General features: G+C 41.1%; 1 protein-coding gene across 1 annotated transcript in view; it reads left to right on the plus strand.

Moving 5' to 3' along the window:
- Positions 1-18229, plus strand: part of ndc80 (NDC80 kinetochore complex component) — a 120376-nt gene that overhangs the window by 12991 nt on the left and 89156 nt on the right. Inside the window, exons 4-5 of the mRNA XM_073053023.1 lie at positions 2815-2941; positions 6049-6221. Of these exons, the coding sequence (XP_072909124.1) occupies positions 2815-2941; positions 6049-6221 (300 nt within the window). The remainder of the gene's footprint in view (positions 1-2814; positions 2942-6048; positions 6222-18229) is intronic.

Genomic DNA, 18229 nt, shown 5'->3' on the forward strand with positions numbered 1-18229 from the left:
AAAACAAAAGAGGTGGTCATTGACTTCACAAAGGGGAACCATGCTCCTGTCTAAGTCAGTGGTGTTGAGTTTGAGAGAATGAGAGCTTCAAGTCCTAAGTGGCCTCTCCTGATCCCATTACTTTGATGTAATTGCCAGGAAAGCTCACCTACTTTTCACAGGAGGCTAAAGAATTTCCCCATTGAGTCTTAAAAAGTATTTGGACACACCACCGAAAGCATTCTGTCTGAATGCACAATGGCTTGGTGTGGCAACTGCTCTGCATGTGACCGCAGAGAGTTGTGGACACAGCTCAGTGCATCAGAGGAAGCAGCCTCCTCTCTGGACTCTGTCTGCACTTCTCACTGCCTCAGTAAAGCAGCCAATATATTCACCCATCCCAGACATTGTCTTCTCTCCTCTTCCATTGGGCAGAAGATACAAAGGCCTGAAAGCATGTATCATCAGGTTCAAAGACAGCTGTCCTGGTTTTCAGACTCCGAACCAACTTCTTGTATGATAAGATTCTCTTGGCTTCAGAATCTACCTCATTATGATCTTGCACTTTATCGCTTACTTGTACTGCTCTTTTTTTTTGTAGCTTTTACATTTTATTCTGCATAGTTATTTTACTTCATTCTATCCCAGTGCACCATGTAATGATTTGATCAGCATGCAAGACGAGCTTTTCTGCTATCTTGGTACATGTGACGATATTTAACCAATGCCAATACTTTATTCCCTGGAATCTAGGATATTGAGGGATGACCAGATAGGGGTATATATGATAATGAGGGACATGGATGAGGTGAAAGTATATATTTTTTTCCTGTGAGGGCATGCTTAAAAACTAGAGTGCAAAGGTTTAAGATTGGGGCGAGAGATTTAACGAAGACATCTGGGGCAGCTTCCTTGCACAAAGGGTGTTTGTATTTGGGATGAGCTGTCAGAAATGGAGGTTGAGGTGGGCATATGAGCAACTTTTATAAGCCATCCTGATGAGCATGTGGATAGGAAGGGTTTAGAGGGCTATGGATCGAACGCAGGCAGATGGGACTATCTCGCTGGGAAACACAAGTGACATGGAAGAGTTAGGATGAAGATTCTGGTTCCATGCTGTACCACTGATTCTAGTACACATTTAATAGCAGGACCCTTAACTGATCATTGGATCCAAGTCCATAGTTCGCTGAAAGAATCTACACAGGGTGACGTGGTGGTAAAGATGTATGCGACAGTTGCCTGTATTATTCAAAGCATTGAGTTTAAGAGTCAGGAAGTTGTTTTGCAGTTTTATAGTACTCTGCTTAGGCTGCCAAATTCAGTTTTGGTCACCCCATTAACGAAAGTATGTGGAAGTTTGGAGAAGGTGCAGAAGAGGTTTACCAGGATGCTGCTTGGGTTGGAGATCTCTTAAAGTCAGTTTTTAAAGTCTGGGATGCAAGTTATAGGTGTATGGAGTTTGAGCTTTCAAATACACCAGCTAGCCTATACTTTTTTTTCCCTGACTAATGCAGGTATTCCCAGCATTATAGGGAAGTGTTGGGGTATGGTTGTTGTGTTCCTAGATAAAGATCTGTGTTATGATTTTCCTCATTGTAAAACTGCTTTAGCGGTTCATGCATCAAAAACATTGCAGTGACTGTAAAGGGAGACACTAAAAGCATATAATAGTCTTTATTCATCATGACACGCATTCTCTCCAGACCTTCTCAGTAGAACCTCCCTGGAAATGTTAGTTCACACTAGCAGCAGTTGTTTCAATGGCTGCAATGCTGCTGTTTAGTTGAATATTTTGTCTAATGAATGGTCCTATTGAATTATATATTTACAACAGAAGCACACTAATTCACATGGATGGTCAAAATGCTTCTGACTACACCCACGAGGGATGACTGAGTGCACAAACATCCCAGTTGTTGATAGAACAAAAATTCCTGATGTTTTGATATTTTGTGAGTTTCTTTTATATCACCCCACCTCGTCATTCAGGGGCTCTTGGATAAAATCCTGTGCATGGATTTCATAGTTTTAACATGAGGAGAACCTTACACAGAAATAATGCACTTGGAAACTCATCTGACTTTTCAACCTCCCTCTAAAACACTGCTTGGGCCATTGCAATGCACAAAAGGCCGGTGGAACTCATGGTCAGGTGCCATATATGGGAAAAGTTGACGTTTCGGGCCAAGACCCTTCAGGACTGAGAGGGTTCCTGTGGGAGGAGGAAGGAGAAAGAGGCTGGTTGAAAGGTGATGGGTGAAGCCTGGTGGATGGGAAAGATCAAAGGCTGGAGAAGAAAGGATCTGATAGAGTGGACAATAGGAGAAAGAGAAGGAGGTCCAGCTTCCTTGTTTTAAAATGTAAGTCACTAAGTATTTCAAAATTGATATGTTCTGTCTATTTCTGCTTTTATTTATTATCTCCACACACCCTGAATTAAAATACTTTAATCAACACAAATTTTGAAGGTCTGGGTGACACCCCAAACATTTAAAGTTTATAATTAATGTCTTTTATTTTCAAAATATCATAAATTAATTCAAAATGTAATAGTCCTCAGTATACTTACAAGATGTTTAACATCGGGCAAAATATACTGACTTCATGTATTTAGCAAGCTTTGTTTATTGTAAAAACAAATTTGTTATAGTAAAACAAATTCCCTCTATCAAATTTGTGAACAGTCCATGAACAATACCTCATTAATCCTTTCTTGCACTATTTATCTGGACAGATAGTAATTTTGCATGGTGGTGTTGCAGCAAAACATTTAATGTCATCTGAGACAGTGATAGTAAATCTGATTCTGGAATTTCATTGTTTTTGTTGCAGGACAAGTGGCATTGGAACTTTTGCTACTGATCTATATGGTGCCTGTGGAGGCTCAGAAAAGATAAAAGACCCCAGACCACTTCATGATAAGTCCTTTGTGCAGCAATGTATTCGGCAACTTTGTGAGGTATTTTAACATGTAATACAGTGGTATTAACGCAACAATGTCTGCTCTATTTAGTTGGTAGAATTGAAATTGCTAGCACCTGGTAATTCAAAGTGGATAAGTGTTTGATACAAGATCCCTCTTGTATCAAACAACAAAGAGCAGACCTTTGTAGCTGTGTTCCTTCCAATGTTCTATCTGTGGCATCAATCCATTCTTCATAAATGAGACAATGGGAATAAACCTGTTTCTACAGAGTAGCATTGTGGTTCGTGTAATGGTTCACAGTTCCAGTGATCGAGGATCAATTCCATGCTGTCTCTTAGAAATTTGGGCACTCTCCTTGTGATGCATGCATTTTCTCTGGGTCCTCTGGTTTTTTTTCCCCCCCAATTCCAAATAGTTGGCGAGATCACTCTTGGTATATTGAATGCAGTATTTGTTACCATGCTATATGTCACTAAGCTGGAAAGAGCAGAAAAGAAGCTTGAGCATGTTACTAGGATAGGAGGGCTTAGTTTTAAAGCGAGTCTGTATAGGCAAGGACTTTTTTCTGTGGAGCATGGGAAGACGATGATGTGTGTGTGCATGTATGTATATATACACATGCACATGTTTATGTATATGTATGGGTATGTGTGTGTATGCATGTAAGTGAAACCATGGTTTCCTTGGGTTGCGTAAGTCTAGGGAATACGCACTCTTGTCCTGCCAAATCTGAGGTTGGGACGGCTCTCCCATCCCATACCCCGATTTGTGTGAATGCACTGTAATTTGCTACCCTGTTGCAACTTGATGCTAAGAAATAACAGACAGTACACCGTGTATGATTAAAGGAATTAAATTTATGAAGGTTAACTTAATTATAGGGTTAGTAAAGGAAAGAAAGAAAACAAAAAGGGCCATTCTAATTAAACAGTCGAATGTGCACAAGTTGGAGCTCAGCTCTTCCAAAGTCATATTCATGACTCAGGCGACCTCTGCACCTTGCTCAATCGAATCACTGTCCTCCACTGGGTCAAATCCTACAACCGGTTGTCTCCAGCATCTTCTCTCTTCTTCTTCTGCCAAACAAAGACCTCAGCTCAAACTGGTGCCAGGCACACACAAAACCTGCTCTCCTGATTGGAGGGCTCACATTCTAAAGTACTCGTTACCTCCAACCATAACCCAAATACTCTTTCTACAGAAAGACTATTATGTTAACAGTGAAACATTTTCCAGGGAGTTTACATATGTGTATATGTGTGTGTATCTGCATGTATGTATATAAGACTATAAGACATGGGAGCAGAATTGGGCCATTTGGCTCATCTAGTCTGCTCTGCTATTCAATCATGGCTGTTCCTTTTTTCCCCTCTTCAACCCCATTCCCTGGCCTTCTCCCTGTAAACTTTGATGCCGTGTCTAATCAAGAACCTATCAATCTGTCTTAAATAGATCCAACAACCTGGCCTCCACAGCTAGCTGTAGTAACAAATTCCACAAATTCAAAACCCTCTGGCTAACTCTATCCTGAGGCTGTGCCCCCTTGTCCTAGACTCCTCCACCATGGGAAATATCCTTTTCGCATCTACTCTGTCTAGGCCTTTCAACAATTGAAAGTTTTAAATAAAACCCTCCTCCTCCTCCTCCTAAATTCCAGCAAGTACTGACCCAGAGCCATTAAACGTTTCTTGTATAATGACCCTTTCATTCCAAGAGTCATCCTTGTGAACTGCATCTGAACCCTCTCCAATGCCAACACATCTTTTCTTAGGTGAGGAACCGCAAACTGTTCACAACACTCACTGGTGCCTAATAAAGCCTCAGAACCACATCCCTGCTCTTGTATTGAAGTCCTCTTGAAATGAATGCTTGCATTGTATTTGGTTTCCTCACCACCGACTCATCCTGCAAGTTAACCTTTAGAGTATTCTGCACAAGGACTCCTAAGTCCCTTTGCATCTCAGATTTTTGGATTTTCTCCCTTTTTAGAAAGTAGTCTGCACATTTATTTCTACTACCAAAGTTCATGACCATGCATTTTCCAACATTGTATTTCATCTGTCACTCTATTGCCCATTCTCCTAATCTGTCTTAAGTCCTTCTGCAACCTATGTTTCCTCAACGCTACCTGCCCCTCTGCCAATCTTCGTATCATCTGCAAACTTGGCAGCAAAGTTATCTATTCCATCATCTAAATCGTTGATATACAGCATAAAAAGAAGCGGTCCCAACACCGACCTCTGCGGATCACCAAACAGACAGGGATCCTTTTATTCTTACTTACTACGTCCTACCAATCAACTGCTGTTAGTAACTTTCCTGTAATCCATGGGCTCTTAATTTGTTCAGCAGCCTCATGTGTGGGACCTTGTCAAAAGCCTTCTGAAAGTCCAAATATACAACATCTACTGCATCCCCTTTATCTATCCTACTTGTAATCTCGTCAAAGAATTCCAGCAGATTTGTCAGGCAGGGTTTTCTCTTAAGGAAACCATGCTGACTTTGTCCTATTTTGTCCTGTGTCATCAAGTACTCCATAACCTCATCCTTAACAGTTGACTCCAACATCTTCCCAACCACTGTCAGGCTAACTGATCTATAATTTCAATTATGTTGCCTCCCTCCTTTCTTAATGAATACAGTGACATTTACAATTTTCCAGTCCTTTGACACCATGCTAAGTCCAATGATTTTTGAAAGGTGATTGCTGATGCTTCCACAATCTCTAGCTCTACCTCTTCCAGAACCCTGGAGTGTAGTTCATCTGGTCTAGGTGGCTTTTGTACCTGTAGGTCTTTCCCTTAGATGGGGTGTGGGGGTAGAAGTGGGTGGAAGGGAGATGGAGGGGCAGAGAAGGGGTATAGAATGAGAAGAGTGTAAACAGCAAGGGGGGGGTTACAGAGCGAACAAGAGGGGGGTATATGGACTCCTTTCCCCCCCCCCCCCCCATACTGTTCCATGTTCTATATTAAAAATATTCTTTGCTTTGGTAATGTTCCTTGCAATGGTTAATTGGCAGTCTAAGTTTTATGGATAACCCCAGTGCAAAGGGGCTAGTTTGAAAGAAAAAGCACCTGGTTGTGAAATTACTGAATGCTTGTTTCTCACATTTGAGAATTAAAAAAACATTTATGTTCAAGTTTCTAGGGGACAATGGTTATCCGCAGTCTATTTCAGTGAAGAGTTTGCAGTCACCCACATCAAAGGAATTTGTGAAGATATTCTCCTTTATGTTCAGCTTGATTGATTCATCTTACCAACTACCTGATTCAAAGTTTGAGGAAGAAATCCCTCGAATCTTCAAACTTCTTGGGTAAAGTTGAAAATGTTATTTATGTTTTTGTGAGTATATACATTTCTGTATAATCGTAGCCTGAATGCTCTTGGTATTTTGTCACAAGGTGATTTGAAATGATGTGGCAATCTCTCAACACTACAATAACAGCAAAAGCTGCTGGGGGAAAGCTGGGACATATTATTGGTAGGGTATTACACACAGATGATATGTTAGATGGAAGATTTTTCATCTTTAGCATGTCATGCGAAGTCATTTGACTTATGGTCATTGCTCAAGACAACCTTCAGAGGACATTTCGAAGAAGACAGAGCTTCATGAGATAACTGTTCACCCTCAGTTATGCTACTGAAAATCTGTTGACCTTATTAGTTCTGTTGCTGTTTTGAAATGTTGCTTGGGACAAATTGTCTGTCATCTTTGTTAAAGAGAATAATAAGAGTCATACAGCATCAAAAATAGGCCCCGTAGCCCAGCAAGTTCACACTGACTATTACACAATCGTCTACACCTACTCCCCAACATTCTTATCTGTAACTCTACACTTTGTGTCATTCACCTGCACCGGGAGGGGTTCAGCATTGCTGATTAAACAAAATTAAATGGGAGCGTATGTTGGGATGAAAATATTACCTCCCTCGTGGAATACCTCTCCCATGAGTGTGCAAAAACTTCCCAAGGTGTGTTCAATGGGTGTTTAAATCGAAGTAAGAGGCGGAGACTGAAGAAGTAAAGGCATCTTGAAGAGAAGCCATTTTTTTTAACTGATCTGGGAAAAGAGGCGAGACTGCGTAGGCACGTGAAGTAGCACGCCAAAGGTTTTAATAAATAAAAAAGGCCGTCATATACAGCAGCCATCATCGGAGTGGACCGAGGCAGAGTGGGACGGCTTTGGCTCAACGGGCAGAGGCGAGGTTTGAACGGGGCATGACTGCGCAAGCACGTGAAAGTTGGCCCGTGAGGCAGCAGGAGAATTTAAAAAGCGAGCAGATTAAAGGAGAGTGCCAAGTAGTAGAGGGAGACAGAATAGGAAGGCTTTGGCTCGAGAGGCTGAGGACGAACTTCACTCCAAGTGAGGTAAGGCTGGGTAGGTGCATCCAGCTGCAGCTCCTGACAAACCGTGTTAGGGAACTGGAGCTGGAGCTGGATGAACTTCGGATCATTCAGGAGGCAGAGGCAGAAATAAACAGGAGTTACAGGGAGATAGTCACCCCTAAGAGTCAGGAGACGAGTAGATGGGTGACTGTTAGGAGAGGGAAGGGGATTAGACAGAATGAGCAGAGCACCCCTGTGGCCGATTCCATCAATAATAAGTATACCGTTTTGAATACTGTTGGTGGGGACGACCTACCAGGGACAAGTTGTCATGGTTGTGTCTCTGGGACCAAGACTGGACCCTCAGCTCAGAAGGGAAGGAGGGAAAAGAGGAGAGCAGTAGTGATAGGGGATTCAATAGTTAGGGGGCAGATAGGAGGTTCTGTGGTAGAGATCGAGAATCCCGGATGGTCTGTTCCCTCCCTGGTGCCAGGGTCCGCGATATCTCAGATCGAGTTCTCAGTATTCTCAAGAGGGAGGGTGAGCAGCTGGATGTCGTGGTCCATATAGGGACCAATGACGTGGGTAGGAAGAGTGAGGAGGTACTGAAAGGTGAGTTTAGGGAGCTAGGTGCCAAGTTAAAGGTCAGGACCTCCAGGATAGCAATCTCAGGATTGCTACCAGTGTCACGTGCAGGCGGGTTTAGAAATAGTAAGATAGCACAGATCAACACGTGGTTGAAGACATGGTGCAGGAGGGAGGGCTTCAGATTTATAGATAATTGGGCAGTTTTCCAGGGAAGGTGGGACTTGTTCCCACTGGAGGGGCACAAATATTCTTGCAGGTAGTTTTGCTAGAGAGGTTCCAGTGGATTTAAACTAGATACAAGGGGGGAGGGGAGCCAGAGTGTAGGAGCAGATATATGGGAGAAGGAAGAAAAAGAAGATAGTAAAGTTGTTTGCACCATTAGAGATAAACAGAGGAAGAGGTGGAGAATTTTTTAAGTGCATTTATTTTAATGCTAGGAGCATTGTAAGAAAGGTGAATGAGCTTAGAGCATGGATTGATACATAGAAATATGTTGTAGCTATTAGTGAAACATGGTTGCAGGAGGGGTGTGATTGGCAACTAAATATTCCTGGATTTCGTTGCTTCAGGTATGATAGAATCAGAGAGACAAGAGGGGGAGGTGTTGCATTGCTTGTCAGAAAATATTACAGCGGTGCTCTGGCAGGATAGATTGGAGGGCTTGTCTAGGGAGGCTATTTGGGTGGAATTGAGGAATGGGAAAGGTGTAGTAACACTTATAGGGGTGTATTATAGCCCACCTAATGGGGAGTGAGAATTGGAGGAGCAAATTTGCAAGGAGATAGCAGATATTTGTAGTAAGCACAGGGTTGTGATTGTGGGAGATTTTAATATTCCACACATAGACAGGGAAGCCCATACTGTAAAAGGGCTGGATGGTTTGGAGTTTGTAAAATGTGTGCAGGATAGTTTTTTGCAGCAATACATAGAGGTACCAACTAGAGAAGGGACAGTGTTGCATCTCCTGTAAGGAATGAGATGGGTCAGGTGACGGAGTTATGTGTTGGGGAGCACTTCGGATCCAGTGATCACAATGCCATTAGTTTCAATATGATTATGGAGAAGGATAGGACTGGACCCAGGGTTAAGATTTTTGATTGGAGAAAGGCTAACTTTGAGGAGATGTGGAAGGATTTAGGAGTGGATTGGGACTTTTTTTATGGGAAGGAAGAAATGGAGGTCATTTAAAGGTGAATCTTTATATTCCTGTTGGGTTGAAAGGAAGGGTTAGAAGTTTGAGAGAGCCATGGTTTTCAATGGATATTGGAAACTTGGTTCGGAAAAGGAGTGATATCTACAATAAATATAGGCAGCATGGAGTAAATAAGGTGCTTGAGGAATATAAAGAATGTAAAAAGAATTTTAAAGAAATTAGAAAAGCTAAAAGAAGATATGAGGTGCTTTGGCAAGTAAGGTGAAAATAAATCCAAAGGGTTTCCACAGTTATATTAATAGCAAAAGGATAGTGAGGGTTAAAATTGGTCCCTTAGAGAATCAGAGTAGACAGCCATGTGTGGAGCCGAAAGAGATGGGGGAGATTTTGAACAATTTCTTTTCTTCAATATTCACTAAGGAGAAGGATATTAAATTGTGTAAGGTAAGGGAAACAAGTAGGGAAGTTATGGAAACTATGATGATTAAAGAGGAGGAAATACTGGCGCTTTTAAGGAATATAAAAGTGGATAAATCTCTGGGTCCTGACAGGATATTACCTAGGACCTTGAAGGAAGTTAGTGTAGAAATAGCAAGGGCTCTGACAGAAATATTTCAAATGTCATTCGAAATGGGAATGGTGTCGGAGGATTGGCGTATTGCTCATGTTGTTCCATTGTTTAAAAAGGGTTCTAAGAGTAAACCTAGCAATTATAGGCCTGTAAGTTTGACGTCAGTGGTGGGTAAATTAATGAAAAATATTCTTAGAGATGGTATATATAATTATCTTGACAGTCAACATGGATTTGTGAGTGGAAGATCATGTTTGACAAATCTTATTGAATTTTTTGAAGAAGTTGACGAGGGTAAAGCAGTGGATGTTGTCTATATGGACTTCAGTAAGGCCTTTGACGAGGTTCCGCATGGAAGGTTAGTTAGGAAGGTTCAATCGTTAGGTATTAATATTGAAGTAGTAAAATGGATTCAACAGTGGCTGGATGGGAGATGTCAGAGTAGTGGTTGATAACTGTCAGGTTGGAGGCCAGTGACTAGTGGTGTGCCTCAGGGATCTGTACTGGGTCCAATGTTGTTTGTCATTACATTAATGATCTGGATGATGGGGTGGTAAATTGGGTTACTAAGTATGCAGGTGATACTAAGATAGGTGGCATTGTGGGTAATGAAGTAGGTTTTCAAAGCTTGCAGAGAGATTTAGGCCAGTTAGAAGAGTGGGCTGAACGATGGCAGATGGAGTTTAATGCTGATAAGTACGAGGTGCTACATTTTGGTAGGACTAATCAAAATAGGACATGCATGGTAAATGGTAGGGCATTGATGAATGCAGTAGAACAGTGTGTTCTAGGAATAATGGTGCATAGTTCCCTGAAGGTGGAATCTCATGTGGATAGGGTGGTGAAGAAAGCTTTTGGTATGCTGGCCTTTACAAATCAGAGCATTGAGTATAGGAGTTGGGATGTAATGTTAAAATTGTACAAGGCATTGGTGAGGCCAAATTTGGAGTATTGTGTACAGTTCTGGTCACCAAATTATAGGAAAGATGTCAACAAAATATAGGAAAGATGTCAACAAAATAGAGAATATGGAGAAGATTTACTAGAATGTCACCTGGGTTTCAGCACCTAAGTTACAGGGAAAGATAGAACAAGTTAGGTCTTTATTCTTTGGAACATAGAAGATTGAGAGGGGTCTTGATAGAGGTATTTAAAATTATGAGGCGGATTAATAGAGTTGATGTGGATAGGCTTTTTCCATTGAGAGTAGGGGAGATTCAAATGAGGACATGAGAGTTAAGGGGCAAAAGTTTAGGGGTAATACGAGGGGGAACTTCTTTACTCAGAGAGTGGTAGCTGTGTGGAACGAGCTTCTAGTAGAAGCGTTAGAGGCAGGTTCGATATTGTCTTTTAAAGTAAAATTGGATAGGTATATGGACAGGAAAGGAATGGAGGGTTATGGACTGAGTGCAGGTCGAGGGGGCTAGGTGAGAGTAAGCGTTTGGCACGGACTAGAAGGGCCGAGATGGCTTGTTTCCGTGCTGTAATTGTTATATAGTTAATGTGGGAAATTGTGTGGTCATGCATTTCTGTGAAAGGAATTAAAACACACTTCATTATCTAAGTGGAAAGGAACTCAACGGCCTTCATTCTAGAGTAGGAACTGGTAGCTGGCTGTTAAGAGCTCATCATTGGTCTGAGGGATTTTAGCCCAGTTATTCCCATCTGCTCCTTGGATAGTTACATTTACCACCAAACTGACCTACTGTCCTTTATAAAACTTAATTAGATCTTGAATCTTAGCACCCCAGGGCTGTTTCATCGGCCATTGTTGTTTCTTGTCACATAGCAATCCCAAGACAAATGGTTGAGTTTGCCACAGTTACAGAATTTCTATGTTCCCTGGATCAGTTACTTGGACCTAATTTTCTCCCGTTGTTGTCTTTTCCACCTTGTCTCTTCCATACTGCCCGTCTTGCCTAGCCCTATTTAATTCCCAAGTCTAGAGTTTTTTTTTAGAATTTCAGTTTATGTACCTTTCTTTGCCCTTCCATCTATATTTAATCATACCCCTCCCATATGATAATCTAATTCTGTCATACTTGAGTCTTGTCAGCTCAAATCCTGACATGGCTCCAGTAAAAGACTGTGTGTGCAGAAAGTGTTCCTCTCAAATTTATTGGCAAAATGCTCTGGGCATTTCTCTTTCACCTGGTCTGGTTGTATAATAAATTTTTAGAGATCAGTTTTCTTGTACTCAAAAGCTTCCCTAATGTGTCACTTATAACCCTAAATTCTCTGAGGTTTTGCACATATTTTGCCTTGGGGTATTCCATCCAATTCTGTCCCATCAAAAGTAAAAAGCAGACAGTTTCTTCAGTCTAATCAGAGCCCTGCATCCCAGCTATTGTTTCTAAGTGCAGAAAGTGTTCCTGGATATTTCACAGTTCCCAGATATTGAGCAGTTTCTTTCGTTACCCGTCCACACATATACACATTCCTCTAACTGCAGGAAGGGCCATTTTCGGCCTGCACAGACTCATGGATTTGGAAACGCTGATCTCCAGCTATCCGGTGGTCTCAAGTCTGTGAATCTGTCTTTGGGGCTTGATCCAGGCTTTTGACTGGCCTTTGGGCTCAGGGATGATGGTGATGGATGAGGGCCTGAGCTCCAGGCCATTCTAATGTGTTGCACTTTGTCAAAGGCCTTCTGAAAAGTAAACAACATCCACTGCTCTCCTTTGTCTATCCTGCCTGTTATTTCCTCAAAGAATTCAAACAAATTTTCAGGCAAGATCTGTCCTTAAGGAAACCATGCTGACTTGAGTCTATTCCATTATTTGCTTCCAAGTATCCCAAAACTGTTATCCTTGATAATGACCAACATTTTTGCCACCCACTGAAATCAATTTCAGTTATAATTTCCTATCTTTTAATTCCCTTCTTAAAGAGTGGAGCGAAGGGATATTCGTCTTTCAAAATCATTCCTGACTGTAGTATTCTTGCAAGATCAGTACTAATGCCCCTAGAATCTCTTCGGGTTTAGGGTAGAGTAAAATATAGGTAAGGTTAAGTATGGACCTTAGACACGAGATTCTGCAGATGCTGGAAATCTTGAGCAAGACACAAATCTGATGAACTTAGCAGATCAAGCGCATCACTGGGTAGGGAAGTGGAATAAGCATTTGGGCTGAAGCCCTTCATCAATATGGACCTTACTGGAGATCATTAAATCAGAGCAGGGTAGTTTATAAATGTATTAGACAGGAACAATGGAGAGTGAATTGGGAACAGCTGTTTTTGGACAAATCCACATCTGAGATTGGAGAGTGTGCACAGAGAACGCCGGGGTAGAAAGAAAGGGTAAGGTAAGGGATTCTTGGATGTCGAGAGGATGGTAAATTTAGTTAAAGTAAGCTTTAATAAGTTTTAGGAAGCTAAAAGGAAACACCTTGTGAGGATTGTAAATATTCCAAAAAGGAAGGAATTGGGAAAACTAGGAGGGGCCATGGCAAGTAGGATTAAAGAGAATCCCAAGATATTCTATACATCAAAAGCTATAGGATACCAGGAAGTCAGTAAGACCACTTGAGAATAAAAGTGCTTGGAGGCTGTATTTATCAAAGGCAAGAAGGATAGGGAGGTGATTATAGAGAATGCAAATATGGCAGGACTTTTTGAAATAAAGCAGGTAGTGTAGAGTCTCTTAACGTTAAGATGGGTGGCTCTCCAGGGGCTGATGGGACATTGCCAGAGTATTGACAAAAATAAGACCCATTAAGGTTACTATGGGTATGTTATATGTTATGTTATTCCATTATTCAAGAAAGGAAATGGAATAATCCTGAAAAAATACTGATGAATCTCATTAGTGGTAGGGTAGTTACCAGAGGGGAGAAGGAAAGGATTTGTGAGCCAAATTAGGGACAGCTAACATGGATTTTTGCAGGGTAAGTTTATCTTAAATGATTGAACTTTTTAGGATGTGATTAGGGTAGACTTTGAATGTTGTCCGTATGAGTTTTAGTAAGATGTTTGACATGGTTCCTCATGGTAGGGCCAGGCAGAAAATTAAGATGCATGTGTCTATAATTAATTAGATAGTTGGACTCAGAATTGGACTGCCCATAGCTGAGGGGGTAGTGGTCAACAGGGCTTATTCTGGCTGGAGGTTTGTGATCAGTGATGCTCCTCAGGGATCATACTGAGACTTCTGCCATTTGTGCTAACTGTAAATGTCTTGGATGAAAACACAGGTGGGTGGGTTAGTAAGTTTGCAGATGATATGAAGGTTAGTGGTGTTGTGGATACAGCAGGATTCAGATTAGTTGCAGATTTGGCTAAAGAAATGGAAAATGGAGTTCGAAGTGGCCAAATGTGAACTGTGTTCTTTGGAAGATCAAATGTAAAGGGACAGTACACTGTTAATGGCAAGAGGTTTGACAGTGTTAATGTTCAGACAGATATTGAGGTCCAAGTCCATAGCTCTGAAATTGGCTGCACAGATTGACAGTGGTACAGAAGGTACATGGCTTGCTTCCCTTTATTAATTGAGGAAATGAGTTCAACAGTCAGAAAGTTATGTTGCCATTTCATAAAGTGGTAGTTAGGTCATATTTGGAGTATTGCATTCAGTTAATCATACGAAGGATGTTGAGGATTTGGAGAGGGTGCAGAAAAGATACCAGAATGCTGGTTTAAATGAAGTAGAATTTTCTGGATGCATCCAGGAGTTTTTCTTAAAAAATATAGATAGTCCAACAATAGGAGAGACCATACTGAACCTGGTTTTGGGTAGAGCCTGGCCAGATGATTGATCTTACAATGGGAGAATGGTTAGGGAATGTTGATGGGGTATATAGTCATTGTGCAAGCATAATGCATTAGTTTTATAGGGTATTTCATTACTAATTTAGTTTGGCACAACATAGTGGGCCAAAGGGCATTTTTCAGTATTTACTTTTCTATTTTCTAACCATGTTCATTTTCAATGACAGTATCTATTTTAGTGTCATTGGCAAATTTGCTAACTGCACCATGTTCATTCTCATCCAATTCAAAACAAAAATTAATGGGCTAAAATTAAACTGACCCTTGTGGAACACTACCTATCATGAGAGTTTTTTTAAAGCCCTTCCTCTACCTATTAACAAGCCAATTATGTATCCAGTGAGCTATCTCTCCCCGGATCCTATGCAATCTAACTTTCCATTGCATCCTGTTAGCAGTACAAGATTGCAAATCATATACATAATCTTACATGAGATTACAAGAGGGTGATAATAACATTTTGCAATCTATTAGTCTTTCTGCTGTTCCTTAATAAAGCAGCTAGCCTCTGTCTAGACATGATCATTCTATTAGTAGTTGAGTTGCAAGCTACCCTTTAAATAGGTTCTTTCATCCAAGATGACTACACAGAACCCCTCATACAGAAAATACCTGATAAAGTGGCCACTGAGTGAAATTGAATCCTCTTCTACAGCTTCCTCTGGCAATTTGTTCCTTTAGTGCTGAAGGAAATTTTTTCACTCTGTAGATAGTGAGTTGGCATTGTGAACACACTTGGTCCTCAGTTATTCATAGTGATAATTGATAAGACAAAGGTGGGAACAATATATTTTGAAGTTTGCTAGCTGTATTATTTGATGGGTTCATAAATTGTGAGAACATAAAATGATACAACATGGGAGCAGGATATTTGCCCCACAATGTTTTGGCAAACTAAATAAATTAGAAAGAAATGGCCAATTAAACTATTGGCCTTATACCCACACAATGTCTGTATCCCTCCATTTTCCTTACATTCATGTCCTATCTAAAGGTCTTTTTAAAAAGTCCACAATATATCTACCACCATCCAAGTGATATTCTAGACAAAGAAACAAATAAGTTTCAGGACACAGATCCCACAGGAAAAGTAATACAATATTGATCCAATACCATGATAAAGTATTCAGCCCCCATAACTATTCACATTTTACTGTCTCGTTTTCTAAACTCGAAATATATTGAAGTAGGATTTTTGAGCTAATCTACAAAACATTGTTCATCATGTCAAATCAAAAGAAAAATTCCAAAGTTGTCAAAGATTTACAAAAAACTATAAACCAAAATTGAAGTTGTAAAAGTGTTCATTCCCTTTGTAATTGCTATGCTAACTTTCTTCTGGTGCAATACTGTATATTACCATATCAATTTGTTGATATAGAAAATTAGGAGGATCAACTCAATAAATACCCCTCTCTATGCAAGGTCAAACAGTATGGTAGATTTTCAACAGATCAAGCCAAAATGAAGATAAAAGAGCATTCAAGACAAGTCAGGGAAATGATAATAGAGAAGCACAAATCAAGGGAAGGGTGCAAGACCATTTTAAAGGCACTGAACATACCTCTGAGCTCAGTGCAGACCATCTTGAAAAAGTGGAAAAAACATGAAACCACAGCCATGCTGCCTAGGTCAGGTCACCCCTCTTGTAAGCAAGGCTACTGTGATGCCAACAGTCACTCTAAATGAGCTGCAGAAGTCACTGGCTGCAACTGGTGATGAAGTTGATGGTTCCACGATCTTCAAGGCCTCACACAAAATGGGTATTTACGGAAGAGTGACAAGGAAGAAGCCCTGGCTATATTTTTTTATAAAGATGTAGTTGCCCATAAAGACTGCAAAGCATCACTTAGAAAATGCTGTTAAAATGGGGAAGGTCTTGTGGTTGGATGAGACTAATAGTGTATGTGACTTAAATCTAATACTGTGCATCAGCCTGGTAACACCTACCAGACTGTAAAGTATGGTGGAGGTAGCATCATGGTATGCAAATGATTTTCAGTAGCAGAGGCTGGAAATCTGGTCAAGATTGATGGGAGGATGAATGCTGATAAATACGGAGATCCTGGATTTAAAACCTGCCAGCCTCAGCTAGAAAGGTTAAACTTGGGAGGAAGTTGTCTTTCAGCAGGACATAACCTTAAGTCCTGACCTTAACCTGAAGGAACATATCTGGCAAGACCTCAGGACTGCTGTCCGCTGCTGCTCCCCAGCTAACTTAGCACAGCTTGAGCAATTTTGCAGGTGGAATGGACAAATATTGCTCCATCATGTTGTGCAAAGCTAATAGAGACTTGTCCAAAAAGATTACTAATTGTTGTGAGAGGCGGTTCAGCTAAGTACTAAGCAAAGGGGGTAAATGTTTTTGAACTGCTGACATTTCAGGTGTTTAATTTTTAGCTTTTTATGCTTTACCATTTTCCCTGGCTTTTGGGGGGCTCTACTGTGAAAATGGACTACATGATTCATCAATAAAAATTCTCAGTTAAGTTGGTTAAAATCCCTGGTTGTTATACTCATGTGAACAAAGGGTTGGGTGCTGAATACTTTTACAAAGCACTGTAAAGGCCTTTCAAACAGTCAGTCCTTATGGACCACAATGCCCACCCAGCCTGCCCTGATTTCCAGCACTCGACCCATATCCCTCCAAGTCCCAGCAGACCAAGTGCTTCTTAAATGATGACATTGTACCTTCTTAAAGCACTTCTGCTGCAGGTCATTTCATATACTTGCCACTCACTGTGGGGGGGGAAAATTGCTCCATAGAATTCTAAAACACTCCCCTTTCACCCCAAAGCAGGGGTTCCCAACCTGGGGTCCATGGAGCACTCTGTTAATGGTAGGAGTCCATGGCATAAAAAAGGTTGGAAGCCTCTACCCTAAAGCTATGCTTCCCTTGCTTTGGGCTCCTCTACTCAAAACATTGATAGCATCCGCATTATCTTTGCGCTTCATAATTTTAAACATTTCTATAAGATCCCTCTCATTCTACATTCCAAAGAATAAAAACATAGAGTCCAATCTCCCCTATTACTAATCCTGTCAACTTCTTTTGCTTGTTATGATGCTGGAATTTAGGGCATCAATGAAGGTCCTCATCTCTGGCAGCATTCACGGCTTCCTTCATCGTGACTGTAGCTTCCTCTCAGTTTACTGTCAGTCACATGTGTTGCACGGAGACTCAGGAATTAAGTACGCCCTCCGCCACCTCAAGTTTAAATTCCATGCAGAATATTTTGGAGGGCCAAGAACCAACCAACCAACTGGGCTACAGAGGGATTCTTCTTCGCTGTTTCTGTAACAGTTTAGTTTGACCAGTAAGGATTGTTAGCCCTGAGCTGAACCCCAGAACCTGGAAGACTGGTAGACCCACTCTTAGTCTGGCCTTTACCCTTTTTCCTGTTTGGCATGGGTGACCCTAGTAAGAGCCAAAGCATAAAGCCCTGACTCCAGCCAGCATAGCTCTCTGGACACTGAAACACGCAAGCCTCCAAACCACAACAAGGTTGTGGACCTCATGGAGGAGTCCTGGCAACATTCTTGTATACTTCTACACTTTTTCCAATTTGATCACATCTTTCCTATAATATGGCGATTAAAACTGAACATAGTGCTTCAAATACAGCCTCACCAGCATCTTGCACAACTGAAATGTAATGTCCCAACTCCTGTACTTATTGCCCTTACTGACAGGCCAGTACACTAAATGACTTTCCACCACCTCGTCTACCTATCACTCTGCTTTCAATGAACTACTGATTTGTACTCCCAGGTCCCTCTGTTCTGTTACATTCTTGAGTGTCCTACCATTTATAATACATGCCCTATATTTAGGCATCCATTAGTCTCGAAGTTTCCGGGGCGCAGGCCTGGGCAGGGTTGTATGGGAGACCGGCAGTTGCCCATGCT

Source organism: Hemitrygon akajei, chromosome 1 (genome assembly GCF_048418815.1).
Source record: "Hemitrygon akajei chromosome 1, sHemAka1.3, whole genome shotgun sequence".
NCBI lineage: Eukaryota > Metazoa > Chordata > Chondrichthyes > Myliobatiformes > Dasyatidae > Hemitrygon > Hemitrygon akajei.